Source organism: Nothobranchius furzeri, chromosome 3, assembly GCF_043380555.1.
Source record: "Nothobranchius furzeri strain GRZ-AD chromosome 3, NfurGRZ-RIMD1, whole genome shotgun sequence".
In the NCBI taxonomy this organism is placed as follows: Eukaryota; Metazoa; Chordata; class Actinopteri; order Cyprinodontiformes; family Nothobranchiidae; genus Nothobranchius; species Nothobranchius furzeri.
In genome coordinates this window covers 50,184,397-50,211,477 of record NC_091743.1, presented here as the reverse complement: position 1 = coordinate 50,211,477, position 27,081 = coordinate 50,184,397, and the positions used below count along the sequence as shown (strand labels likewise).

Here is a 27,081-nt window from a genome sequence, read left to right as displayed (position 1 = left end):
CAATAGGACCTATTGGCAATGTAAATGTGGTTTTAAAAAGAAAAAAAATGGGGAAGGTTTATTTTTGTAGACTTAAATCTGATGTTGTAATATTACAACCGTGGGTCTCTGGGGGTTAAAGTGCATAACAGACATAGCCAAAACACACATATTTGCCTTTCATTTAAAGTAGAACATATGTGCGATCATGCAGGGCATAAGCCCGCTTTGTTCTGGGGACCAGACCGGAAGCAGACCAACGCAGGATTCTTAAAAACTCCGACACCCATAATCCTTTGCGTCTCCTTGGAACCTGAATGGCTCAGGTCTGATTGGTTACTTTTCATTCAAAAACAGCGCGCGCGTTGCATTCGGGTAATAGTGCACGGATTTATCTTTAATGTTTGGCAGTACTTGGCTTTAAAGGAGTTAGTATGAACAGCAAGTGTCTTGTTTTCATGTTGTAGGGTGAGTAACCTAACGGTTCATAAGAATTCCAGCTGATGGCTTTAGCAAGTTTAACTGTTAGCCTAAAGCAGCGCATTTGGTCGGCGTTCCGCTAAGATTAGCCTCCCATTTAACCTGCTCTACTTTTTCTACAGTGTCTGCTACATACGTCAACATGAAGTGTTTGAAAGTGGACGAATACATCAAGCGGACCGCTTCTGTTAAAGAGACGGAGCTTTTATACCAGGAATTGGAGGTTAGCTTGTTTTTAGCAACACTACTCTAGTCCTTTTTAAAAATGCGTACCAGCCCAAGGGCCAGTACTTTGTTTGGCATTCATGGAATTTAAAAACTGTTTACATCTACGTGTATTTTCTTGCATTAGGACGTGAATATGTCTGTTTTACGTTTCTCAGACGCATATCCTGAGTAAACCTGGACTCCAGGGACGCACGCTGTGTGACAGGGTTATCAGAGCCTGTAACCATCACCTTGGAGTTGGATCTTGTCCCCTGGGTCACATCAAGGCCTTAGTGAATCTGGTGGAGCTTTCTCTTCGTGGTTATGATGTTTCTGCAGAGCTCGTGGCTCAGACCAGTCCGTTTTACATGGAAAAGATCATTTTCCATATTGTGAAGAAGCTAAGTTCTCTAGAGGTTCACACTCTTTGTAGCCAAGTGGCAGGGTTGCTTTATAAAAGGCTCTCCACAGCACAGCAGGTATGTATCACCAAACAGTTCTCGCATATGTCAACATCCCTGCTGTGTGGTCTTTGTCAGAGTAACTGTGGTTTGTAATATCTGTAGGCTCAAGATGATTTCCATGTTCTTGTGCGAAGCTGCTTCTCTGTTCTGTGGACTGGACTGTCTGCTTCCAAAGACAAAAAAATACTCAATCCACAGGACAAACTTCATTGCCAGTTTCAAGCTTTGAGCTTCCTGTTGTTGGACACAGAAAAGGCAGTTCCCACCTCTAAAGCTCTGATGTACACATATGATGCCATCACCGAGTTTGAAGATGGATGTGGGACAGTGACACCAGATGATGCTTCTTTTCTCCTCCAGGAAGTGCAGACACTTTTTAACACATGTTTTTCAAGTGTGCAGAATTGTGAACAGGGTACTTTCAGGCAGCCTATGGAAGCATCAAGTTTTTATGTGTTTTCTGAGATGGCGCTGCTCGCTGTGAAGGCCCTCTGTAAGGCAAGCCACCACGGTCTAGCCTCCACCCTCTTGGATGAAACTGAGAAGATGATTTTCGACCGTGTTGGCTCAAAGTGCATGCCTCTGGTGTTGGCCACATGGGGAATAGAGATTCATTCAGCGTTGACGGCCGGTAAAGAGTGCAGCCGAGTCTTGATGGAGTGTGCCAGGGTTTTGAGGTCTCTCTCAGCTGACCTGGGTAAAGGGGAGGGTCAGGCAGCTCTTGAAGGTGGTAATCTAGTGATATGGGCTGTTGAAAGTGGACACAGTAAAGGATTAAGTGGACCAGAACTTCTGGCGCTGTTTTCATTCCTTGAGGAGTATCAAGAATGGATAATGAAAATGCAAAAAAAGGTTAGTGGGACACTTTGGACAGTGAAACGTTTTTATCTAAAAAATAATAATAAAACCTCGCATGTATATATATTTTTTCTTCCCAGAGTTTGATGTGCCAGGCTGAGAGCAGCAGGCTGCAGCAGGTCCTTTGTGTCAGTATTTACCAAGGATTCCTATTTGCTTATGAGAGCATGCTTGCATCACAGGTGAGAACACATTTACACTTTCATGATGATGGTAAGTTAAGCATGGCCCCGGTGCAGCATAATGTTGAATTTTAGACTTGGATTTTAGTAATGATGCTGATTGTTTCTGGGTCCTAGCTGGAGGACAGGGACACGCTGGACAGAGTCCTCCTCTACTGCCAGTCCACGGCTGGGCTACTGATGACAGAACTTCACAAGGCGCCCAATGAAAACCTTTTGAACAAAACCGGTGACTGAAATGAATCCTAACATAAATGTTTCTTCATCATTACTGAATGCAGGTATTTATTTATTGTACACACTGTTGTGCCTCGTAGTGACTGCTGTGAGCAACGTGGCTTGTGGTCTTTACAACCGGCGTCTGTATGAGCAGGCCTTCTCTCTGGTGGAAATCCTTTGCAGAAGTTTATGCAAGAATCATCCTGTCTCACTTACTGCTGATAGAGTAAGTCGATCCAACTGATACTTATCCTGATCGAAATGTTGTTTTCTAATTAGTTCCTGCAGCTGAAGGTGTTTTGTTTCTGTTAGGTTGGTTTAAAACTGGTGTTTCTGAGCTTTTTGATGGTTTGTAGCTAATATTATTTATATCGTGACCACCCAGCTGAGTCGACCATTCATGCTGGCCGTGCAAACCTCGCGACGAGCCGAAGCGCTGGATCGAGCCCTGAAGTGGGTGATCCTGTGGCTGAAAGCCCTTGGAGACCAGGTGATGGCTCACATGGCTGAACCGGTCTCTCTGTGGGTTAAAACAAAAAGTGATGCTGCCCGTAATGATGATGAGGACATAAGACTCAGGTACAGAGAAGAACTATTTAGTGGCTTTGTTTTTGTTTGTGTTTTGCTTAAAATCCGTCGTTTCCTGAAACAGGACATTACGGGATGGTTTTGGTCCTGACGTTCCTGAAGAGAAATTCATGCTTTGCCTTTTGGAAGAAGAGTTGCGTGCGTATAAGGAGTTGGCGAGAGACACGACCCAAGAGCGCTACAACACTTTGTGTGACCTGTTGGACATCTGCCACGCAGAGAGTTCCCACACTCATCTACGGGCTGTCTACCTCTGTGAAATGGCCCAAGTGGTCTGTTTTCAGGACTTCAGGGAGCAAACTGACTGGTGACTCCATTTATTTAATGATTATGACGATTCTAACTCTACTGTCTAAGGGGTGTATTTGAAAGGTTTACACCCTCAGATGAACACTTTTGCTGTTTATTTTGTTTCTGTTTAAACAGCATGGCCGTTGATTTTACCCATGAAGCTTTGCGGCTTCTTGAAGAAGAACCTGAGGTGTTGGAGAATGCTGACAAGCTGAAGGATGACAAAGCTCATGCTTTACTTTGGCTTTACATCTGCACACTGGAGCAGAATCTCCAGGAGGTGAAACATCCTCTGTTATCTTACAAATTTTGGGGTGTTTTTTTTTTTTCTGTGTCATACTTTTAAAGGGGACATGTTATGCAAAACTCACCTTTTGCATCATTTTGTGCTGCCATGTGGGTTTCGTCTATAAACACTCCAAACATGGAGAAAAAAAAGTTTGGTTTTAGGAATTATGTATCTAAAACAAGCCATTTCAAAAGGTCCCTGTTTGTGATGTCATAAATGAAAATGTTATAATAGAACCATCTTTTATGTGCAAGAGAGAGCTGCTGCTGAAAGAGCAGTGGCTCTACTCCGAGCCCCTCCCGGATATCAGAGCTTCTCAGCTTATAGCAGCCTGTTTGACTGATGGGTGGGCATGGCCAGCTTGTTTTCTTTAAAGTGTTTATCAGTCACTGAGTTTTTCATGCAGGCTGAACATGAAAATTGTCTTCTACACCTATCTCCTGTATTTCCTGTATTAGCTTCTGATAGATAATTGCTAGGATTTGAAAAGTCTGACAGATCTGTATCACACTGTCACTGAACATTCACGGACTCATCCGTGATGACTAGCGATGGGGAAGGCTGTTGATTTGGCGTCCAGGAATCAGCAGAAAATGTGTTAACTAGTGGAAGCTAACCATTAGCATTAGCGATGCCCCATGACAGAACTCCTTCAGGCTTGTTTTATCTCCACAAATAACACAGCAACGTTGCAGAGCAAGAGTCAGTGGTGGAGTCACATTGCTTTTATCCAATCAGAGGCGAGATGTCCAAATATCAGGAAGGGACTCCAAATTTTATCATCTTAAGCTAGATTCTCCTTTAGCTGACTGGTACTTCCTGCAACAGGCACAGCTGAGCTTGCTCCCTCCTCTCGAGTATGACTTGCAAGGCATTCGTTCTAGGGGCCACTGCAAATGTATTCATTAAATGAGTGACCTCCATTTTTTTTAAGCGACAGAGCCCTGAAGCGTCTCATTCTGGAAGGTACTGAAAATGTCAAGAACAGAACTGCTGAGATTGCTTTGTGTGAGGCTGGGATTGTGCAAAAAACATGAACATGTTTTGTATAGACCTTAGAACAATTATTCCCTAAGAAAAAGTCATGGCATGGCCCCTTTAATTGTAATATTTGTCAAAAAAAAATTACTAAACAATGAAATGTACTTCAAACTGTTGATAAAGCAGAGCCATTTTAATCATGTAAGAAAAAAATGACATATTTTACTCTATTTTTGTAAAGTCGTACTTTTATACTCATCACATCTTGGCAACATTTTTTTCCAGGCTATTGAAAATGACAGAAAACGAAGAGAGCTGCATGAGAAGACATCGTGTGTGTCAAATCTAGTTGGCAATAATGATTTTGATTATGAAGACAAGCAGAAGACGCAGGACAGTCTGGTTTATGAAGGGCTTCAGTTCAACATGGCTGCTGAAGATAGTAAGGATCCACGTTTTTTATTTGGTCAATTAATCCACTTTATGAAACTGATTTGTTGATTTTAAACATACCAATGACTCTAAGCAGCATTTAGAATTGAAATCTGTGGTTATTCAGAACATAAATATCAATAATTAATCTTTTTCTGAAGAGGCATGTCTGCCGTTGGAGAGGGCTCTGAATGAATGGACTTCACTTTTTACAAATGGATCCCTGGCTGCTGTCAGGAACGCCAAGCAGACCTGTAGCTCCATCTCTACGGCTGCAGCTCTCTTCAGACTCACGGGGAAGGTAACGACCATGCTTGGTTTCTACTTTCTCCTCTGTAGCAAAAGATTTTAGGTTTATTATTTTTGATGGCTGCTTCAGTAGAGAACAGTCATTTAAAATACCACAAATGTATGTTAGGCTGAGAGTTTTTTACGGTGTCTCTCAGGGTCACACATTTGCATTAACTAAAGTCTCTTAATCTTTTGTCATCACAGCCCCTAAAGGCTTTGGAAGCTTACCAGCTTGGGGTTAAATTTTCCCGTGAACTCGCCGATGTTCGGAGTTGTGCTAGCGCTCTCTGTCAGTCAGCCAACATCCTCCTGGATTTGGGCAGTCCTGAACTGGCTCTGGTAATTTTTGTTTGGTTTGGATTTCTCTGAGTAAATTCAGTTGAACCTCACTTTATTTTTTTTAATCAAATATCAGTTTTCTAATTCAACTTGTGTTCTTTAGGCTCAGATAGAGGCGGCAGAGCAGATCCTGACTTCAGATGCATCAGACGACGAACCTTCGTCTCTCTCAATGATGCTTGTTTTATTAAAAGCTCAGTACTACTTCAGCACAGGACAGGTATGTATAGCTGCAGCACTTCTGCTAGTGGCACGTCTCACATTTTGATTTAATGCCTGCTTTTATTTCAGGTTGACCATGGAGTTCCTCATCTCTGCGAGGTGCTTAAAGTTAGTGAGCAAAGACAGTCAAAGAGCTGGTATCTGCTACGCGCTCGGACACTCCAGGCCTGCAGCTGCTACCTGAATCTAGACGTGGCTCTGCTGCCCAAAACCAAACGAAGCCTAATCACACAGCATGGTTAGTGAGAACACTTATTGTTTTTATTTTGAGTGTTTACATAAGTAAATATGAGTAATGTCCTGTCTTGTTTTTTTTTTTTTTTTTTCAGGTATAAATACTCCAGATTCTGCTCTTTATGAGAGTTTGAAGCTTCTCTGCAGCTTACTGGTCACGTTGGTGGGAAAAGGCCTTTATGGGACTCAAGGCAGCAACTCAGACGTGCGCTTCGTCCATCAAGGTATGGTTGTTCCACCTCCTGAAGCACCACTGCTTCTTGTTTGTTTTCTTAGAGTGAGTCTGTCACTTTTCTCAGGAGATAACCTGATGCTGAAATGGCAGCTGCTCTCAGAGCTGCTGAACTGCGCCAAGAAGATGGTGGCTGTGCGGAGCAGCTGCGGCGCTATAAACGACGCAAGACTCCAGTGCCTAGAAGCCTTAAAGTTGGCCATCAAGCTCCAAACACTCAGCCAGTATGTACACCCACTATTAACATAGGATCAATAAAGGAGCCCCCCCACCCCCACCCCAGATATAATTGGCTTGATGTAATAAATCTTACTGTTATCAGTTCTGTTTGGTTTATGAAGACAATAAAAACTTGATGTAATGTGTCTTAAGATGCTGAAAACATTACAGCAAAGAACACCTCAGACGAGTATCATGAACCCAGGTAAACACAACGGAACACTTAATGCTTTCTTTTACTTTCAGATGTGCAGAATTGCTGGTGATGAAAGCAGAATTGGAGCTGATGCACGGGGAGAGAGAGGAGAGTAAAAGTGACTTGAACATTGTTCGAAATCTTCTGGAGTCCTGCACAGGTTGGATTTCTGATGCATCATTTAGATTACTCTCTCCATCATCTTCCAGAATCCGAGAAACACCAATATGGTCCATTTTCTTTTCTTTATTAAAGGTTTTATGGAAACACTACAATCTCTCTCTCCATCTGACCTAGTTTCCTTCTACAACGATATCCTTGAGATTTTAAATTCAGTGGCACCACTTAAAACCAGATCATTCACCTTCCAGCACACTGCACCTTGGTTCACACCTGCACCGCATACTCTTAAAGCTAAAGGTCATCCACTTGAACACCAATATAAAAGGTCCAGACATTTTCACAAGGGACTGTATTCATGTCACATGCTTTTTTACTGGGATGGTATAAAAATGGGCTAAAACTAGCTATTTCAATGCCATAATATCCTCCAATAAAGTCTGCTCTCTCTGCTAAGATCATTAACAAGTCCTCCTGGTTCCTTACTGTCCCAAATGTCATTTTTAATGAAAAAAAGCAATCTGGGTCCTATCACTGATGTCAATGAGTCCTTTTCTATGTTCGCACTCCCATCTACCTCAGAAATCATGGATCTTATTCTCCACCTGCCAACTGGATCCTATCCCTCCTGCTCTGGTTAAAACCTGCCTTCTGGCCTTGATTCCTCATTTTATCCATTATTACGTCTTCACTCTCTACTGGCATCGTCCACCAGCCTATGAAAACTCCAGTAATTCACCCAGTGTTGGAGAAAACCTGGAGCTGACACTAGTAACTTAAATAACCAATCCCTAATCATCCTTTCATTTAAAAGATTCTAAAAAACAAATTAACTTTACAGCTCCATCAGTTCCATCTTTCTACCAATAGCTTATATGAACAATTTCCATCAACTTTTCAGCCCCATTACAGCACTGAAATGGTTCTGACTAAAATCTCCTAATTGCTGCTAATTTGGGCCTAATTACCATCCTCCTGCTCCTTGATCTCAGTGCAGCATTTGACACGGTCCTCCTACTCTAATGACATGATTATCTTCAGTAGAAATGTCATGTTCTCCGCTTAATTGGTTTAAATTGTATCTCGCAGACCAAACTCTGTTAATTCAAATGAAAACACTTACTTCCACACCCACAAATGTAACCTGGGGTTCCTCAAGGTTGTGTCCTTGTCCCCCTATTTGATATCTCTGGGGTCCATCTTTAGAAGACTTAACATCAACTTTTATTGTCATGCTAATGACACTCAGTTATGTCTCCACCCCTCTCTTTGCTTCCGCCTCTTTCACTCATTGACTGCATTTCAGAGAGAACTCCAATAAAACTGGAGTCCTTATGGGTACAAAATCTGCACTAGGGAGGGCTGGAACCTTCTCATTGGCTGTTGAGAACACTAGTTTCCTGTTTGGATACTTAAATGACAAAATAACTTTTTGGATAAAATGTCTTGGTAGCGCTCTAGACTGTGCCCTGTCCTACCATTCACATATCAGTGCAGTTACCCGTTCAGCCTACTATGACCATCGAACTATTAATTGCCTGTGTCCGTCACTCTAATCACGCCACCGCCATCTTGGTAAATAATCTTGTCCCTCCTCACATGGACCACTGCTCTTTGGTCTGCCACAGAAGCCCTTGTATAAACTTCAGTTGGTTTAAACTCTGCAGCTCATATCATTACTAGAACACCCACCTCTAATCGCATCACCTCCGTTTTTCAGCAGCTTTGTTGAGGGGGCTATCGCTGCAGACCCGGAGACCGCAGATTCAGGCTTGTGCTGTTTTTGAGACGGCGCCGCCCACTGTTTGCTAGCATTCCAAGATGGAGTACGATCAGAGAGTGTGTATAGAACGTGGAGAACAGTATTTGTTTAATTAGTAAGAAAGAAGAAAACCAAAAACATAATGGACCATCCAAAGGACCAGTAATAATGCAGCTAGGTTTTAAAAAAAAGTTTTACTTTAATAAAATGTGTTCAGTTCATCATTGCAAAGTTCCAAAGCATTCTACATTGAATTAATGAGCCATATGTGTTTTGGTCCATCATGGTGTTACGAGGTGGCTGATCTAAGGATGTCCAGAACCAGGAAAATTGGAAAAAGTTTAATTTTGTTTGTTTGTTTGTGTCTACAACTTCAATTAAATAAATATGATAAAAGCTTTTATTATTAAAAGTTACTCAGGAGTTTCCAAATTTGTATTTGGAGAACTACTTCACTGAAGCTTTAACAACGAATAAATTATTTTTAATAAGCTTCACCGACAATTACACATAACTGTTAAACGGTAGAAGCTTGAATCTGCAGCAGGCGTGAATCTGCGGTGTCCAAGTCTGCAGCTTTGAATCTGCAGTTGCAGTTACACGTTGGTCTTTTAGAGGTCGCTGTCTCAAAAACATTACAACCCTGAATCTGCAGTCTCCGGGTCTGCAGTGATATACTGTTGGCTTTGTGGGCTGCTGATAAAGTTCAGGAACATTTACATATTACTAAGAATTAGGGCCATTCACATCCCCCACCCCCACCCCACCCACCCACTACCACCACCACACACACGTATCTTTTTCAGTTCCTACAAACAGCCACACCTCCCGTATGCTCAGATCCTCTATCAACCTATACAACCCCCCTGTAAATGTTTGCTTTTAGTATTGTTTCGTAAAATAGTTTCTATATCGAACTTGGTTTATTTTTTTGGTTTAAGTCTTAATAAAGCTTGTTTGCTTCCTTCTTAGATTTTTCTGCTCAGGTTCAGAGGACTGATGTGAAAATCAAGCCGAGAAAAGGTTGTCCAGTGCAGAGAGCCCGTTCCCCTCCTCCCACCCTGGATGATGATCTGAAGGAGATCCTGAGCACCAGGTGGATAACCAAAGAAGCTGTGATGGAGGATGTGGCCAACTCTCCTCCACTCAAAGCTCTGCCTCTCCACTCGCTCTCTTCTCTGACTCATGAGCCCAGCTGTGCGTTTCCTTGCTGCTCTGAGCCCAGTTTGGCTCGAGTCACTGCTCGCTGGGCAGCCACACAGGCTGATCTGGTTCTTCAGTTGGATCCTAGCGACCTCAGCGCCTCTTCCAAACTTTACCGAGCGACTTTAATCCGTTGCAATTGCGTTACCTTGCGACTTAAAGAACAATTAGCCAAACTCTTCCCTCCCTGTATTTCTGCTGGAGAGGTCTCCAAACCCTCCCTGATGCAGGACATGGTGGCTCGTGTGTACTTGAGCATGGCTGTGACCGGGCTGCAAACAAAGCCCAAAAAGATCAGTGGTCTATGGAAGACTCTAGAAGCAGGTTTAGTATTTGTAGACTCCACCACCTCTCCTGTGCTAAGGCCTTTTAAAGCAGGCCTAATGGCAACCAAAGCTATTGCATCACTAATGATTCTGGCTTCAAAAGAAGGCTGCAGCCCAATGGAGCTCTTTTCAGACGCCTGGAGCTGGAATGCACCAAAAGAGTTCATCACTGATCAAAAGTCAGTCCCTCCCTCTTCTGTGCTCAAAAAAACTACTAAAAACTCTAATCCCGACCGAAAAAAGGAGAAAAAGAGAGTTAAAGCTGTGAAACCTAAAATTTACATAACGAGCACCTCAACCAAAGAAAAGAGTCTGGTTCCCATGACACCAATAACAACAAAGTCTCCTCGCGGAGATCTCGGCACGTTTGACTTTAACACCATCGTGCCCACTTTGGCCTTCACCCCAGTTCAGAAGGTGAAGTGCCCTGCTTCGGTACAGAAAGCATCAAGGACTGCCTCTAAGCTTCAGTTCAACGTGTATGAAGAGTTATCACCAGATCAGTATAAAGGCCAGCCCGTGCCTGCAGCTCCTAAACGGCCCAATAAGTCACGTTTCAAGGCAAGTAGAGAGTTAATGTTGGTTTAGTACTCCCATACCCTGACTGGGCAATGTCCTAACGGCTTTCTTAAACACAGGTGGAGTTCAGTGATGAAAGTGATTTGGAGCCTTCGTCTCAAGCAGAGCTCAAAGTAAAAGCAGATGCTACTAAAAAGCAACCGTCAAGGAGAGGTGGGCGTGGTGCCAAAGCGGCTGCAGATCCACCTGCAGAAAAGATCCCTCTAAAGAGGCAAACCAAGGGGAGGAAGAACACCTCAGGACCACCTGCTTCTTCATCTGAGGATGATCAGACTTTGCCCCGGCAGCCTACCTCCACCAGAAGACCGAGAACTAGGAAGCAACAAGCTGAAGAACCCCTTGAGGAGCCGGACACCATGAGGACCATTGTGGAGGAGACGAATGAAGTTCTGGACATAAGTACTGAGAAGCTCAGGACATCAGACACTGAAGCCGAGGATTATTCTGCTTCAAGTAAAGATATGAATCCGTATTTGTAATAATTTATGTGTGTGGATTGATGACTTGATCGGCATTTTAACCTGTAACTAAAATGTTTTGTAGACGTCGACTTTGAGGTGCTGAGGCGTGATTTGTGCTGTGATTTGGAGAGAGGCAAGCCATTTTCTCCGAGGAGCAAAGATCATCAGACAGAAGATCGGACTCTCATTTCTCGTTCAGACAACAAGCTGGGTAACTCCGATGCGCGTCACACGAGTGGTATTAGGTTTCAGAACAGCTGCAGAAACATCAAGTTCCTGATTTTCTTTGTGTTTTTTTTTTCTTAGGTGACCTTTCACCAGAGGACATTCGGTCTTTGCTCTGCTCAGCCTTGCTGACTCTTCAGCACTTCCCCTGTCCCACCACCTACCCACTCCTATGTGGCCTTCTAGCCCTGACCATGGGACAGCGGAACCCAACAGGTACAGCCATGCTACACGCCGAGTCACTGGGAGTCACGAGTCGTCATCGCACCATCCGACACTTGGGCAGTTCCCTCCTGTAGGTCCAATGGTCATTCTTACACCTTGTCTCCATTTTTGCTTTTGTTTTTTTGTTTTTTTAAGAATGAACTCTGGTTTCTTACAGAAAGCTAAAAAAGGCATCCAGTGACCTGTCAGACCAACTGGAGTCTCTGAGTCTGAGCTGGTCCAGTAGAGATGTGTCTGCTGGTTCTACTGAACAGAGGTTGTCTCAGATGGAGAACATGTTTTCCTTCCCCATGTCAGATCCTACCTCTTTCCCCCAGAACCAGTCTCAGGAGTTCATGCAGAAAATTCAGCACCTTCCTCCAGGTAGAAAATGTCTATAGACACATTTATGTTTTGTTGGTTTTGTAGTTTTCCCCAGAATCTTTTTAAAGGGATACTATGTAACTTTTTCATAATTTTAAATCATTTTTGAGCCAGTATCTGCTTAAATGACTTTTTACAGGGTTAATGAAATGTCACTCAGATTCCCACCGCCCCCTGTGGCCAGAATATTGCATTTGCAACTCCAAAGTGCCGGTCTGCCACCTGAGCTGACATACCTGGCGCTGCAGTCTGCTTCCAGCACGTTTCCTGCTTGTTTTGGATCATGAACACAGCTGATTTGTTTCAGTTAGTGATAAATTGCTCCTGTAGACACTAATGAAAGTTAAGGAGACATTTCATCTGTTGGATTAAGGTGTTAAAAAGACAAATGAGGAGATGGGTTTCACTTTTGCTTTGACCACAGATAATTATTAACGGACACTGGGGGTTGCTAAAAACAAGCAATACTGCCAAGTGTGCCTTTAAATGAAGCATGAGCTGATCTAAATAATAGTTTCTTTGTTCTCTGTTCAGGGGTGACGGTGTGTTTGATGTCTGTGCTCGGAGTGAAACCAGGAGAAATGGGGGAAAGTATAATCCTTTCACGGCTTGGAAAGGATTCTCCTCCCATCACTGTTCATATCTCCACATGTAGACAGCAGGTTGGTGTGATCAGATGGATCTGGTATTAGCAGAAGCAACGAGGAAACGGGAATTCTCCGGATGGGTTTCACGTAGATCTGTTAAACAACAGAAATGAGGGAGAAACTAGTGAATTAGTTTGTAAAAACTACAGTTAAACCGTTTAAGTAAGGCTCTTGTAATTCATGTTTATTTGAGATATTGACTTTGTGTTTGTTGTGCAGCTCAACATCAGACGTCTGGTGCAGGAGATGGAGAACATCCTGGTGGAGCAAAAGGTTGTGAGCTGCGTTGCTGAAAAAGCAAAGTGGTGGGAGGGTCGACGAGCTCTTGATGCTCGAGTTGAGGTAAACGACCACCAGACCTTCACTTACAATCAGTTATGACTTAAGTCGGTGTAGAAACGGTACAAAATGGCATCAAAATGTGCTTAATTACTCTTTCTTCTTACAGCAACTGTTGAGAGAAATGGAGGAGTCACTTGGCTGCTGGAAGAGTTTTCTTTTACCCCTGTCGGAGGATCCTGAGCTCTCCCTGGAGGCCCAGGAACTCTGCAAGGCCTTTTCCTCAAGAAGAGTCACAGTGAATGAGCAGATGCTGAAGGTCTGTTGGATTATTTAAAGGTGCCATTTGTAAGAATTATACAGTGAAATGATCACAAAATGGTCTAAATGTAGTGTTTACACTCGTGAGGTTTCCAAATCTGTAGCGAGCAAACGCTGCATCGCCGGCATTTGTAGTTCGACACTGACAGGAAATATGCTCCAGAGAACCAAAGCCAGTAAACAGGAGTGACCCAGAAGTTATTTCTTGTAACTCTAAGACGCCACATTCTTTATTTATAATAGCTCAGTGACCTAGTGGTAGATTGTACTCCCTGGGACTGGGAGGTCAGGGTTCGATTCCTGGTCGTGTCATACCAAAGACTTTAAAAATGGGACCCAGTGCCTCTCTGCTTGACACAGCTTTAAGGGGTTGGATTGGGGGGGTTAAACCACCAAATAGTTCTCGAGCGCAGCCACCGCTCCCCTCCATAGGGATGGGTCAAATGCGGAGATGAATTTCACCAGTGTGTGATGATGACTATGGGACTTGGACTAATATCAGGTGAAGCAGGTTAGAGGCTAACATTGAGCTAACAATTCTGCTGATGAATTGTTGCAAATAGTCTGCTTTTTAAATGACTCAATATTAGTGTGTGTGTGTTAGGGCTGGGGGTAAACGATTATTTTTAAAACGATTATTCTGACGATTATTTTATCGAATAGTCGACTATTCTAATGACTATTTAGAAAACTAATCTAATGATTATTTTTCTATTGCACAATTAACAAAAACCAGAAAATCTCAAATAAATTCCTCAAAAAAATTGATAAATTCTTACTGTAAGAGAATAAACACTACAGGCCTTCCATTTTGTATAACACTGCTTTTATTGTGTTGCGGTTGGTTATGTTCTGATGACGTGTAGAACTTGGGAGTGCAGGCTGCTGCCTGAGAGGTGGTAGAAGATGGAGTGTCTCCATGCTGCTTTGTTTTGGTCACTTATGTGCGTGAGGCGAGTGGTGTTACGGGTTAAACCAAACTCAGGTGATATTTTACACTAAACCGAAAACCCACAACACTCTAAATGTAATAAAAGGGAGATCTACACCACAAAAAAGATGAACTCTAAACCAAAACGTAACAGCTTATCCCAACGCAAGAAGCTGTTAGCGAAGATGCTAACAGTAGCTTTACCAACGTTAAGTTCAAGTTACCAAGTTTAAATAAACCAAAAACACCCAGCAGCAAACAGACTAGCACGGAGGAGAGACTGCTACCACCAAAACAGCTCTCCTCATGTCTGAAAGAAGCTCCTTAATGAAGGGAGAAACGCTCCCGGTGATTTTCTACATCTGCGATAGACACGAAGCAGCGCATCTGACCCCGGAAGTTGTTGTCCGTTGCCGGGAGACGAAGGCGGGCAAAACAGGAAAGGAATCTAGTAGTGGACGGACATTGTTCCGGGTCTTCGGTATTTGGCGGAGATGTTAGTGAAGGTGGAGAAGAGGGCGAACTAGAGGAAAAACGGGCAGATTCCTCCTCTATTTACAAACTCCTGGGGATGCAACAAGTGGGCGCGGTGCGTCGACTTCCGGATCTGACGTCGACAAATTTTTAGAATCGAGCCGTCGACTTCGTCGAGGCTTCGCTACAGCCCTTGTGTGTGTGTGTGTGTGTGTGTGTGTGTGTGTGTGTGTGTGTGTGTGTGTGTGTGTGTGTGTGTGTGTGTGTGTGTGTGTGTGTGTGTGTGTGTGTGTGTGTGTGTGTGTGTGTGATGAGTCAGTTGAGGCATTTTACTTCCTTTGACTTGTTCAGAACTAAAACAGCAAGCTAATGGCAAGACAGCAAACAACTGCACTTCTAGTGCCAGATGTATATTACCGTAATAAGTGTAGTATGTACTCCCTACCATAAAACACCCAGGAGTGCCAACACAAGATATGACTGTGTTTATTGATCAACTTGTTGTGTATGATGACTCGTCTTCGATTGTCATCTAGAAGCTTCTGGTGCTGATCTGTAACTGTCAACAGCCATATAACAAGGGTGTCAGAGTAAATGAACTGTAGTAACCACATTTGACCACAGGATGTCGTTCTTACACCTTCAACATCAACCTTTGTTTTTGTTCTGAAAAGCTAAAACTAACAACCACCAAAACACGTCTCTTAGGTCATCTTGTCAGCATCTCACGAGCTTTCTAGTGAAGACCTGCGAGCATTTGCACGAGGCTCCTCTCCACACTGGGACGTTGACTGCGATCAGATTCTTCGTGTAGCAAAATCCAAATTCTCAGGGAGAAATGAGACCCGGGGTCATTTGGTTTTAATTTTGGACAAGGTTAGTTTCATTGTCACTTCATATTTATTTGCTTTTATTGATGGTGGGATGCGGGCCTTGCTGTGGGAAGCTACCAGCTTGTGTTTGGTGTTCACAGTACCTCCAAAAGCTGCCGTGGGAGAGCATGGCTGTGTTGAAGTCTCACTCTGTGAGCCGAATGCCTTCATGGCACTCGGTCCTCGGACTGAGCTTTCAGAAAGAGGTGAGCCCCGTGATCGTCTGTACGATGTAACGTTACAGTTGAGATTTAAACATGTTCTCTGAATTTCCCACATTAGATGGACTCCCAGTCCATACTGAGACACGGTGTAGACACGAGCAACGTGTTTTATGTGCTGGACCCCGACGCCAACCTAAAAAACGCTCAGGATCGATTCAAGGAGTGGTTCTGCAGGTACCGCCGATAAATGCATTTCTGTTCCTGGTTCTTATTTGTTCTTGTTGTTAATTTACTATGAAACTGTTATGTTAAAGTAAACCAGACTGGGAAGGTGTGTGTGGAGTGGCTCCGGACCCAGGTCAGCTAGAAGGAGCTGTGGCAACCAAAGATTTATACATGTGAGTTTGACTTTTCTCTGCAAACGTCTGTTTGATGTTAAAGTAATAATAATCAAACCCCTTTGCTTTATTTCCTGTTTACGTCACAGCAGTGATGCTTCAGAGGCAAAAACCAGAGTATTGTTGGAGGTTTTTTTTTTTTCTTCATCTTTGGCAAAAACACATTTGTTAAACTTTCAGACAAGTTTTGAAGAAAATTGATCAGGTTTTTTTATCTCACTTATAAATTTCCTGCTGTTGGAATATGGCACTTTAAAACCTCCCTTGGATTGTTCAAAGCAAAAGTTTGCCATTTGTAAAAAAAAAATAAAATAAAAAAATAAAGATTTTTTTGTTCAGTGGAAGAGATCCAGTAAAGAACATTTATTATAATAATAATAATAATTATTATTATTATTTATACTTTATTGATCCCCTTGTGGAAATAATTTTCTGCATTTGACCCATCCTCACCATTCGTAAGCAGTGGGCTGCAATTTGTATCGTGTCAAGGAGGCACCCTCAGCATCTAGGTATCTTCCCCAAGGATACGTTGTTTTTTGATTAATAATTTTCCTCTCTGTGCTAAAGCTATGTGGGACATGGAGCCGGAGCGAGATTCCTGGACGGCCAGTCGGTCCTGAAACGGCAGATGAGAGCTGCCTCGCTGCTCTTCGGCTGCAGCAGCGCCGCTCTGGCTGTGAGAGGCAATCAGGAGGGACAAGGCATCATCCTCAACTACCTCATAGCAGGATGGTGAGACCTCTATTTTCACACTCGTCTGTCTGCTGCTTCATTTAAAATGTGCATCGTAAGTTACAGAAGTGGTAAGTTCCTCTAGATTATTTAATTTGATCACATAAAATGTATTAATTTTATTTATTTATACATGGTAGTATCTTAATAGAAAAGGGGTCTCCGATTCTATTGCTTTTAACAAATTAGACTTTATTTTAAAAATCAGCTGCTTTACACTGGAACCTCGTGGAAAACCTATTACTCCTCTGATTAAAGCAGCCTTCCTGATGCATTTAAAGGTTGAATATGGAAATTACACTATGTTTTCTTTTTAATAATTCCTCCACGGGGCGTTTAGAGGTGTGCAGAATGAAGGTGCAGTATTTCCTTTAAAAGCTATATTTGAATTAAAAAACAATCAAATATTTATTTTGACGGCACAACACTGGGTTTATGTTTACATCTACCAGCCACTAGAGGGCACTGTTGTGGGTTGCCAAACAGTCCGCTAGTCACAGCCAGGCTGGCGCTGTGGAGAACAGTGGACTGGGCAAGTCGAGCAGCTTCTTCTGAGCCCAGAAGATGTCATTATCCTTCTCAGAAGAGGAGTGACCATCAAAGATCTTACTCTTAAAAAGAAAAAATAAAAAAACAAGCTTTAGATTGACTTTTAATAAATGTTCCTCATTAAAAAAAATGGTTTAAAAAAATAATAATAAAATTATAATTTCTTTAATTTTTTTTTGTAGCCCCTTTATTTTGGGCAACTTGTGGGACGTGACCGACCGGGACATTGATCGTTTTACTAAAGCCCTGCTGGAGTCCTGGTTATCAGCTGGGCCTGGAGCAGCTCTCCTGGACCACATGAGTTCATCACGCCAGGCCACACACCTGAAATACCTCATTGGAGCGGCACCCGTCACCTACGGCCTACCTGTTCACCTGCTCTAGAACAGGAAGTACTCGACTCCACAATAACAAGCGCCTGAGACGGCCTTAGTTTTGTGGAAGTTTAATTTTGGCATGTTGACATTTTTTCACGTAAACCGGCTTTTCCTTTTTAGTTTTTTTATCAAAGTATTGTACATTTTCATTGCCTCATATTTTGGACTAATGTGTTTAATGTTTGGAAATAATTCTAAGGCAAAGCCTGAGAAATGTTTGTATTGAGAGAATTGGTGTGAAACACGTTGCTATTTTCTGAGTGAAGATGTTTACTTAAAAGGTTAACACCTTTTATTCACACTTAGATTCAAGTTTAGGTATCTTGTGTTTTTAACAGGATGTATTTTCCCAGGTCTGATTACTTTTGTCAGGCTTCAGAAATATTTCTGTAAGAATTTCTATTTTTATGATTGAATTAGCTGGAATGCGTCGATTTTTAAATTTCAACACCATAAGAGAGAATAAAGACGTTAATATAGACATTTTGTTTAGTTCTCCTTAATATTTGTTTGTCTCAATTAGGGCTGGCAATAATCAATAACGATACAAATATTGATAGATGTGTGGGGCAATAGATAAAGAAAATGGGTCAATAAAAAGGTTTTTTTTCCCTGTGTAGCCCATCGGCGAGCTAAATGGGTCATTACTCACTCCCAACCAATCAAAAACGCAGACCCAGTCACGCTCTGTCACCAAGACCTCCCCTCTAAGCCAAAACAGAGCAAGTAACTTAAACTGTTGCACAAGGAGAGATGGAGGAAATGGTCCCAAAAAAAGTTACAGTAGTTCACCAGCATGGTGAGATTTGGATTTTCATAAGTCTGACAAAAAAGAAACTAGTAATTTGCAGAGAATCTATAAAAACCAGGTCTGCTAATACAACCTGTTTTATCATAAAGCAATGACTTGGTGACCAACGCTGCCCCTGAAATATTTCCTACATTTTATATAGTTATCAATAATTGATATTGATCACTTTACATGTTTTTAATCTATATGCTTTATCGTCTAGCCCTAGTCTTACTATGGGATACGCTCTTCTGCTGATTCCTCAGCATTTATTTCACAACGCCAACCCTGATTGGTCGGTGTCCGTGACTCTCGTTACATGCTACTATAAAAGCAAGTGTCCCTATGAACCACTTCTTGCTTCAGTGGTAGTTTATCTCCCAGCTAAGTTAGCTCAACTATTTGCAGATGGAGGCAAGGGCTCGCTGCTGTATCTGAGGAGCAAGGATCCACATCATGTCTGCTCGGGCTTCCTCAGACTGGAACATGCCCGGCTGGCAGCCGAGGTTCCCAGGTCACGCGAGCACTGTGCTTGCTTCACCGTGAAGAGCCTTTGTGGTCGATTAACCTGCCATGCTAGCTTGATGGTGAGGGACCAAGGGGGCAAACTTAATTTGCCAAAAGTGAATCAAATGCAGTAGCGACATTTTATTCCAACCCACATTCAGCAGCTATTTTGTACATATTTGGTACCTGGGCTTTTTTCCCCTTTTTACTTAAAATGTTCTGCAGTTTTTGGTAACTGCTGTGATTTCTAATCTGTTTTGTATGTCTTACATAAAGTCTTTTGCTTTAATTTAGTCTTTGTTGAATAGGCATATAGTTACTGGGTGTTTAAAGCAAAGGTCTGCGCAGAGGGAAATTTACTGACATGTACTCCGTTAAGGCAAGCCTGGCTCTCACACCCTCGCTGTCCTCCGCAGTACTGTAGACTTGCACAGCGGGCTGGGGAAACTGGTGTCCAAGACGCTCAGATTCAGCAGTCCAGGCAGGAACAACATGCTCTTCTTCACTCTCACAGAAATTGTGTAGAGCACAACAGGTGGCGATGACATGAGGGGTGAACGTATGGTGAAAATCGCTTCTCTTCATCAACACCTGCCAGCGTGATTTCAGCCTTCCAAAAGCAATCTCCACTGTAGTTCTAGCACAACTTAGGTAGACATTGAATGACTCTTGTTCAGCTGTTATATGTGGAGAGTGTGTGTATCCTTTCATTAGCCACTTTGTGAGTGGATAAGCAGGTTGTCCCAGCAGGAAGAGGTCAACTGCTGTGCCGTGGATGTCTCTGGGTTCCTAAGCAACACAAAAAGAAACTATATAGTTAAACATTTTAACCGAGTTCAGGTGCAATGACTTAATGGAAACATTCCCTAAATACCTTTGGTAGCCGATGTGCCTGGGAAAACAAGGCAGATTGTCTGAGGACATTTGCATCATGAGCACGTCCGGGCATCTTGCAGTTTATGTTCCAAAATCTAAAGAAATGCACACGGGCACATGAGCCTCATATTCAGTATTAAAATTGAACACACACACACACATATATATATAGTTATTAAAAAAGATAAATGTGTGTAGATTGGCTACAATTCTTTTTAAGAAGCTGTACCACCTCAAGTCACATGACCGCGTGACTCAAGTAATACTTGAAACAGCTCCATCTAGTGGACAATTTGTTTTTGTGCATACATATCGTTACCAGGTGAAATCGTCAATATACCGTGATATTATTAATCAATTTCCCTCTGGGATTAATTAAGTATTTTTGAATTGAATTGAATATCGATTTTAGGTCGTATCGCTCTGCCCTAACACACACATATATATATATATATAAACTGTCTTCTCACTGATACAAGTCATCCACCACCGCTTGCAGTACGTATGACGGCCATCCTTTTTGGTTCACAAAGTCCTGGTAGCGATCACTCGGTGGCACTATAGGGATGTGCGTTCCATCGATGCAGCCGAAGACCTGTGGAATGTAAAATTTTTGTTCGAATCTGTGCGCAATTGTCAGCGCTTCTTCTGGTGTGGGCACTTTGATAAAGTGGTGGATGACGCTCGTTACCATTCCTTTGCAGAAGGCGTACACAAATTTCTTCACGGTGGACTTATGGACACCAAACTGATTGGCGACAACTCTGTACTCCGCGCAGCTTGCGAGTTTGTACAGAACAATTGCAACCCTCATCTCCAGTGGTATCGGTGCTCGAACAGTCTCATCCTGGGGGCTCAAAACTCCCTCCATGTAGCCACACAACTTGTGGAATGAGCTGCGTGTCATCCGAAAACTCTCCTTCCACTCAGGATCGGAAAACTCTTTCATAACCACTCTCTCCCACCAGTCTTTGCTCCGGACCCGCATCCAACACGAACGAGTGACCTGTGGGAGTCGAGACAGTTGGAACTGGACCGCTGCAGCGACTGTGTTGCTAGCATTCCTCGCTATCATTTCACGACGTCTTCTGCCCTCTGATAATATCATCACGACAAGACTCTGTGCGCATCTGGTGTGTAACACCATCGAGCAGTACAGTACATAACAGATGAACTGTGCTAAAGCGGTGGCGTTGTCTGTATCTTCGGCCATTGTTTTTACTCAGGCGGCTACACCACATGCAGCACACTCCCGCGACTGTTTGTTTACTATGACGTGACTGTGACGCTGCAGGACAACCGGAAAAACGACATGAAAAGGGCTCGTTTCGCCACCTAGCGTATAGGAGTGGAACGAACTGCCTTGAAAGTAGTTTTGAGTTTTTTTTTTTGCTTTTGTTTTTTTTTTTTTACTTTATTTAACAAACAATGAGTATACAACATAGAAACGAATGAAGTATACAAAACAACAGAATATGAACACACAAAGCCAGGGGTAAAAGAAAAAAGTAACAATTATAAGAATGTACGCAAAAATTCACATATATATACTGTTTTGAGAGCCTTTTTGTTGATGGATTCTGATATTGATTTGATGTACAATTCGAATCCACATCCTTAAAAAATGACAGAAATATGGTGTTCTGTTAGTAAACTTACATTTATGAATAAAGAATTTAGCTAAGAGTATTAACATATTTATCATAAAAAACATTTATCATTCTTCATGGGGAACTTAAAGAAACAGAATAAAACATTTTCCCATCGTAAAGAAAACTCCCTTAAAATATGGACAGTAACAAACCTGCTAAATTCCTTCCAGAATCTTTGTGTAAAAGAACAGCACCAAAAAAGATGTGTCACAGTTTCTGGATGATCCCCACAGAAAGTACAATTAGTATTTATGTCCCTTAGTTTTGAGTTTTAACCACAGTGACACAAGTGAACGTGAACTTTCTGTTGTGCAAATGTCGTCCTCCTGTGGCTGTTTGGTGGCACTACATCTGGTTAGCAATGGCTTCACAAATTTTTCCATTAGTTGCTAAAAAATGAAGAAAACGGAACATCTGTGATATGAAAGGAATCAAAATAAAAAACATGACTCAGTAAAAGTATAGATATGCAGCTCATGTTTGAAAGGTTTTGTGTTTTATGACTCAAGTTGATTAAATTTGGTTGTTTTAAAATATCACAAATCAATTTGTATATTTAAATATATACATATTAAACATAGATAAGCAGGTTTTCTTAAGGATTGAAAAAAAATTGTGTTCTAATGAAAAAGACCCAGTTCATCTACCTGGTGTGAAAATGATGACATTGACGGTGTATCTTTCTTTTTTTTAGATCACAGATGCTCGAACAAAAATTATGATTTTATTCAATTACTTCGATAGAAGGAATTTTCATTTAAATAAAATGTAGCAATTAACACATATTAATTATGACCAATAAGATGTGATATTCCATACAAATATGAAATATCAATCTGATTGATCTTTGAATGTTTAATCAGAAGATTCTAGGGTCCTTTGCTTATTCAGGGACCAAAAACACACCTCGTATAAATTCAGAGTCAGTGTATAGTTTATAAAATGAATTTTATTATTGCATTCATTATTAGGGGAATATTTCATATAAACTCCCATAAACAGAATATGTTGCCACCAAGTCAAATTACCGATTACAAATAACTGTATATTAAAAGTTTATTTAGACAAAAAAAAGTTAAAAACAACTGCATTTGTTGTTATTTTTGTGAATTTGGTTGACTTTTATTTTTATTTAATAACTTAAACATTTACTGCTACATCAAAATGCATTACTTATTTTTGAAACAAAAATGTGTATCCTTTAAAAATAAAACGTCTGTAAAAGGATGAAAGAGATGGCCATAGAGGTACATTTCTTTCCGGTTGCGTCATGGACAAATTTACATTTGTCCACATGGGGGCGGTAATGAGACCGTATTCCATCGTATTAGGCGGAAGCAGAACTGCGTCAGTGCAGGTTGGTCATCACGCTTTCAACATGGCGGTGAATCTTTCAGACCTCTCCATGCCTCAGTTAGAAGGATTAAAAACCCAACTGGATCAGGTATTATCATCAGTAACATGCTGTATTGGAAGTATTTGTATTTATGTAGCTAAATGCACGAGGTATTGTTAAATAGGAGACCGATGCGGGCTAAACACCCCCGTTAGCGTTCTGTGCCGTAGACAACCGGTGGTGTTGCTAACGGTGTTTCTGTCCCGGGTTGAATCTTTTTGTACATTTTGATGTTTCTTTCAGGAGGTTGAGTTCTTGACGTCTTCGATAAGTCAGTTGAAAGTTGTCCAGGCCAAGTATGTTGACGCGAAAGACAGCTTGAATGTACTGAACCAAAACAATAAAGGTGCGTTTTTAAATCACAATCTGACACAAACTGTTGGCTCCCGAAATGTTTATCCATACCTCTCACAAGAACTACTACTATAAAAGAATGACATTTAAAACAATCGGTACGATTATGATTTTTCATTGTGGTCTGGTGATATGTAGAGTTTAAAAAGTAATTCAATTCAGTTTAATAATACTTTATTAATCCCAGAGGGAAATTAGAGTTTCAGTACACACAATTCTGAGATCAGACATACATACATACATACATGACAAGAATTGGTCGCACAAGAGGGTTTATATGAGGAGATATGCACACAGACTTCAGACATTACACAACATAAGTGTCCACTAGGTGGGGAGGTAGGGTTGGGACTTTCCTCAGGTGCGTGCAGCCGCATGGGGGACAGAGGAGGGACATTAATGGGTTGGAGAGCACAGTGACTCCTAGAAATGGTTCCTTCACTGTGCCTTCACCTGTCAGTCCCGCCCAGGCTGGGAGAGGGAGAAAGAGTTGCCTATTTATTTGGATTGTGACCCATTTCTTTTCTCACAAACAGGAAAGGAATTGCTGGTGCCTCTTACAAGCTCTGTATCCTTTTTAAATTATCCAACATTCATTTTATTTAACCACTGGCATAAAATACATATATGAAACATCCAGGTGAAAGGAGCTGTAAGGTTTTGTCCATCGTTGTGTTATTTACTATCTTCCATCTACTTTCGGTTTCTTTTTTCTAACTTGAAACAGTTCTTCAGCAACACGTTGTTTAACATCTTTACACATTAAAATCATACATTTATTCACACAACTTAGCATCTTAGTGAAGGTGGATTCTTTTAGCATGTTTGTCCTTTACAGTTTTCTCTTCAGATGTATGTCCCTGGAACATTAAGTGATGTGGAACATGTCCTAGTTGACGTGGGGACAGGATATTATGTTGAAAAGGTAATATATATTTAGATATATATTATAAATAAATAAAACAGATTTTAATTAAGAAGAAGCTATTTAAACATGCGTGTTTGCTTCTTTAGAACGTGGAGGACTCAAAAGCTTTCTTTAAGCGCAAAATAGACTTTCTCACAAAGCAGATGGAGAAAATTCAGCCGGCTCTTCAGGAAAAGCATGCTGTGAAACAAGGTAAGGTTAATTGTGTGAATTTGACATTTAAAATCTTTTTTTTTCAGCATTTATAGATGTTCTGCAATCTGTTAGCTCTTTGATTATGTATTGGGAATTAATTGCTGTCAACTACTAACATTTTAATTGATCTCAATAGCTGTAAACCGACTGAGTTATATAGTCAGTTTTGTGTTTGCTATTGTTTATTAGCTGTGGTGTCAGTTGAATCAGAATGTTAAACAGTTTGAGACACATGTACGTTGATTATGTTTTATGAATTCTGTGAAGATCTGATTGTTTAAGAATTTGCGAACAGATGTGAAAACACATGTTTGATAAAAGATAAAAGGGTCAGTGTGTAGTTTTTAATCGTTAATCTCTGGAAATATCCTTCAAAATTAAGCTATTTATAAAACCAGATAACGTATATAATTTCAGATACAAACGTAACTTTAGGCATACATATTTTAGAACAACATTAAAGTCATTTTGTATTTCTGTTACGGGTGTAAGAGTTTGGAATAAGCTAAGTGGGGATCTAAAGCAAAGTCCCTCATTGCATACGTTTAAAGATAAGTATAAAACAATTATACTAACTAATCACATGGAGGAGGAGGAAAAGTTGTAAGGGTGCTGCATTTGATTGTAATTGTCTATGAACTGGGAGCTGTGAATATGGGGGGGGGGGGGGGGGGGAAACATAAAAAATGTAAATTTTGCTTGTGTGATTGAGGATAAAACATGTTATAAGAAAATGGCTATGACAGTGTAGGGAAGAGAATTTTTTTGTTTTTATCTTCCTTGAAATTTGATTTTGGGAGGGGGGGGGGGGGTGATTATACAAGCTACCAGAGCTTTTTTCCCTTCCTATTGAACATGTTTCTATATATATATATATATATATATATGCATATACATATGTATGGGTTCCTTTTTGAATACTTTAATTTGTCTATTGATTTACATGTTCAATAAAGAAAGAAATGAAAAAATGTTGACAATGACAAAGTAAATGATACCCAGTAGTTGATTAATATTGGTGGCTTCTCAACATATAACCATATAAATCTGGGGCCGGGCCTAAGTCTCTGGGCGACACCATATTAGATGCCATGTTTCCTTCTACGGGAGCCCTTAAGGACAAAATGCAATTACTGATTTGTAATAAACGATTACAAAATTTTCACCATTCATAAACATTGTTTTACACATTTACCTCTTCACTAGTTTCCAGTGATGAAAGGGAGGCTGATCTGCCTGTTATTTTGCTGAAATTTGCCCTCTCTAGCGCTTTTTGACTCTTAATGGGCACCTGTTGCAAGGTCTTTCTCCAACACAAAAATACAGCTTGCTTGCAACAATTTAGGTATCTCTTGCCCCACATTGCCAGGAAAAATGCACACTGTCACTTTAATATGGAATTTTAAAAGGTTACTGTTAGATTTAAGTGTCTTAATTTAAATTTAGTCATTTTTTATTTCTGCAGTTAAACATTTTTGAGCATGACACAAGCAAATAGAATTCATACTTTGTGCTTTGTGTTTACAGCTGTAATTGAAGTAATGACACTGAAGATCCAGCAGTTACAGCAGAGCCAGCAAGCATCACAGATGGTTGGAACCACCAAGGCCTAGTCGGAACAATGGCTTTATTTAATCACGACTCGACGTTTTTTAAGTTTGTGTGCACAAAAGACCGGAAACTAAAATGCTCAGACCTCATTAGATCTAAGTGGACTATTGTCTCAATGAAGAAAATGTGTACTTGTGTCAATTTTAAATTAAAGAAATTCGAATAAGTTTGATTAAAGAGGTCAAGTTGGATTGAAATGTGTTTTTCCTTGTTTTTCATCACCAAGATCAACTAAACTGTTATTATGAAACTAAATATGCTGTTTATTTTTAGGCAAGTCACATTTTAGCATTTGAGCTACAGTTTCCACCTAAGTAACTAAACTACATATGAGGTGAGTATTGGAAAGGCCCAACATTACAAACTGATCAGCATTACTGTAGGAACCTCCTGCAATGTAAGTATAATTTTTTCAGTGAGGTTTTCCTAAAGGAGTGAGGTCACATTGACGACAGAATTTTGAACTTGTAGGAGTGAAAGGGCAGCTGGATATTGCCACTAACTTGGAATGGTAAAGTGAAGTCCGTCCTGCTGGTGTGATGTTATGCATCAGTTTGGCTGAAGCTAAATTTTGCAGTTTGAAAAGAAAAAATGTTTTGCCAAAGTATATGTCGTGTTTACATAAAAAAGGGATACATCACAATAATTAACTTCTTTTGAATGTTTCTGTAATTTAACATTGTCAGAATGCTGGAATCTGAAGTTTGATCTTTTTCTTTTGACTTTCCGTGTTTATAAACATCAGTTGGTTTGTACATAGGCAGTGTCGGTACTTGTAACCATAGGCATGTTTGTATACATATCTGTGCTTGTAACTATTGTAAACATGCAAAACTGCATACACACACTGGGGAGGGGGTGTCAGCAATCCTTTTAGTGAAAGGTTAATATTTCCTGTTTAATCAAAGGCAAATGTAGTACATTTAAATATTATGAATAAATGTGTCGTATATTAAGTAAAAGTACCAAGTGACATGACCCAACTTGGGCTGTATTCCTTCTATTCGACCATTTTGACACTGCCCATGGATGGGGCTGGGTCGTTGTAAAGTTTGCAA

At 41.0% G+C, this 27,081-nt stretch overlaps 3 protein-coding genes across 6 annotated transcripts; 2 read left to right on the top strand and 1 right to left on the bottom strand.

The window, feature by feature from the left end:
- The first annotated feature begins 334 nt into the window (after window positions 1–334).
- Window positions 335–18,195, top strand: espl1 (extra spindle pole bodies like 1, separase). Its single transcript, XM_015957049.3, has 32 exons — window positions 335–447; window positions 582–682; window positions 843–1,145; window positions 1,233–1,982; window positions 2,069–2,170; window positions 2,288–2,399; window positions 2,488–2,615; window positions 2,775–2,968; window positions 3,042–3,284; window positions 3,404–3,548; window positions 4,824–4,980; window positions 5,132–5,271; window positions 5,466–5,600; window positions 5,704–5,820; window positions 5,892–6,060; window positions 6,152–6,280; window positions 6,356–6,512; window positions 6,754–6,863; window positions 9,558–10,675; window positions 10,753–11,146; window positions 11,237–11,365; window positions 11,461–11,674; window positions 11,762–11,967; window positions 12,502–12,629; window positions 12,834–12,956; window positions 13,063–13,212; window positions 15,328–15,495; window positions 15,593–15,697; window positions 15,774–15,889; window positions 15,970–16,053; window positions 16,624–16,788; window positions 17,520–18,195. Exons 2-32 carry the CDS (start codon window positions 602–604, stop codon window positions 17,719–17,721), a joined length of 6,474 nt encoding a protein of 2,157 aa, XP_015812535.3. The 5' UTR covers window positions 335–447; window positions 582–601; the 3' UTR covers window positions 17,722–18,195.
- LOC107384037 (uncharacterized) lies at window positions 12,598–21,179 on the bottom strand. 4 transcript variants are annotated; one of them, XM_015957052.3, is made up of 5 exons: window positions 20,579–21,179; window positions 20,358–20,482; window positions 19,886–19,982; window positions 19,376–19,800; window positions 17,144–17,399 (listed from the first exon to the last, which is right to left on the bottom strand). In XM_015957052.3, the coding sequence occupies exons 1-5, from the start codon at window positions 21,098–21,100 to the stop codon at window positions 17,279–17,281; spliced, it is 1,290 nt and encodes a 429-aa protein (XP_015812538.3). In that variant the 5' UTR covers window positions 21,101–21,179; the 3' UTR covers window positions 17,144–17,278. The 4 variants fall into 4 exon arrangements, with proteins under 4 accessions (XP_015812537.3, XP_015812538.3, XP_054595720.2 ...); XM_015957051.3 differs by lacking the exon at window positions 17,144–17,399 and adding an exon at window positions 12,598–12,707 and having other exon boundaries at window positions 20,358–21,179; XM_054739745.2 differs by having other exon boundaries at window positions 20,358–21,179.
- Window positions 21,180–22,794: 1,615 nt separating this feature from the next.
- pfdn5 (prefoldin 5) lies at window positions 22,795–26,214 on the top strand. Its single transcript, XM_015957059.3, has 6 exons — window positions 22,795–22,983; window positions 23,179–23,281; window positions 23,826–23,857; window positions 24,140–24,214; window positions 24,304–24,409; window positions 25,940–26,214. Exons 1-6 carry the CDS (start codon window positions 22,810–22,812, stop codon window positions 26,023–26,025), a joined length of 576 nt encoding a protein of 191 aa, XP_015812545.3. The 5' UTR covers window positions 22,795–22,809; the 3' UTR covers window positions 26,026–26,214.
- The last annotated feature ends 867 nt before the right edge of the window (window positions 26,215–27,081 follow it).

Coding starts and splice junctions, on each gene's coding strand:
- espl1 (XM_015957049.3), top strand. CDS start 602: ATGAAGTGTTTGAAAGTGGACGAATACATCAAGCGGACCGCTTCTGTT. Junction 3,549..4,823: donor TGGAGCAGAATCTCCAGGAG/GTGAAACATCCT, acceptor ATTTTTTTCCAG/GCTATTGAAAATGACAGAAA. Junction 6,281..6,355: donor CGTGCGCTTCGTCCATCAAG/GTATGGTTGTTC, acceptor CACTTTTCTCAG/GAGATAACCTGATGCTGAAA.
- LOC107384037 (XM_054739745.2), bottom strand. CDS start 21,100: ATGGCCGAAGATACAGACAACGCCACCGCTTTAGCACAGTTCATCTGT. Junction 19,983..20,357: donor GTGGTGGATGACTTGTATCA/GTGAGAAGACAG, acceptor GCATTTCTTTAG/ATTTTGGAACATAAACTGCA. Junction 19,801..19,885: donor AGGCACATCGGCTACCAAAG/GTATTTAGGGAA, acceptor TGTGTTGCTTAG/GAACCCAGAGACATCCACGG.
- pfdn5 (XM_015957059.3), top strand. CDS start 22,810: ATGGACAAATTTACATTTGTCCACATGGGGGCGGTAATGAGACCGTAT. Junction 22,984..23,178: donor TAAAAACCCAACTGGATCAG/GTATTATCATCA, acceptor TGTTTCTTTCAG/GAGGTTGAGTTCTTGACGTC. Junction 24,215..24,303: donor CAGGATATTATGTTGAAAAG/GTAATATATATT, acceptor TTGCTTCTTTAG/AACGTGGAGGACTCAAAAGC.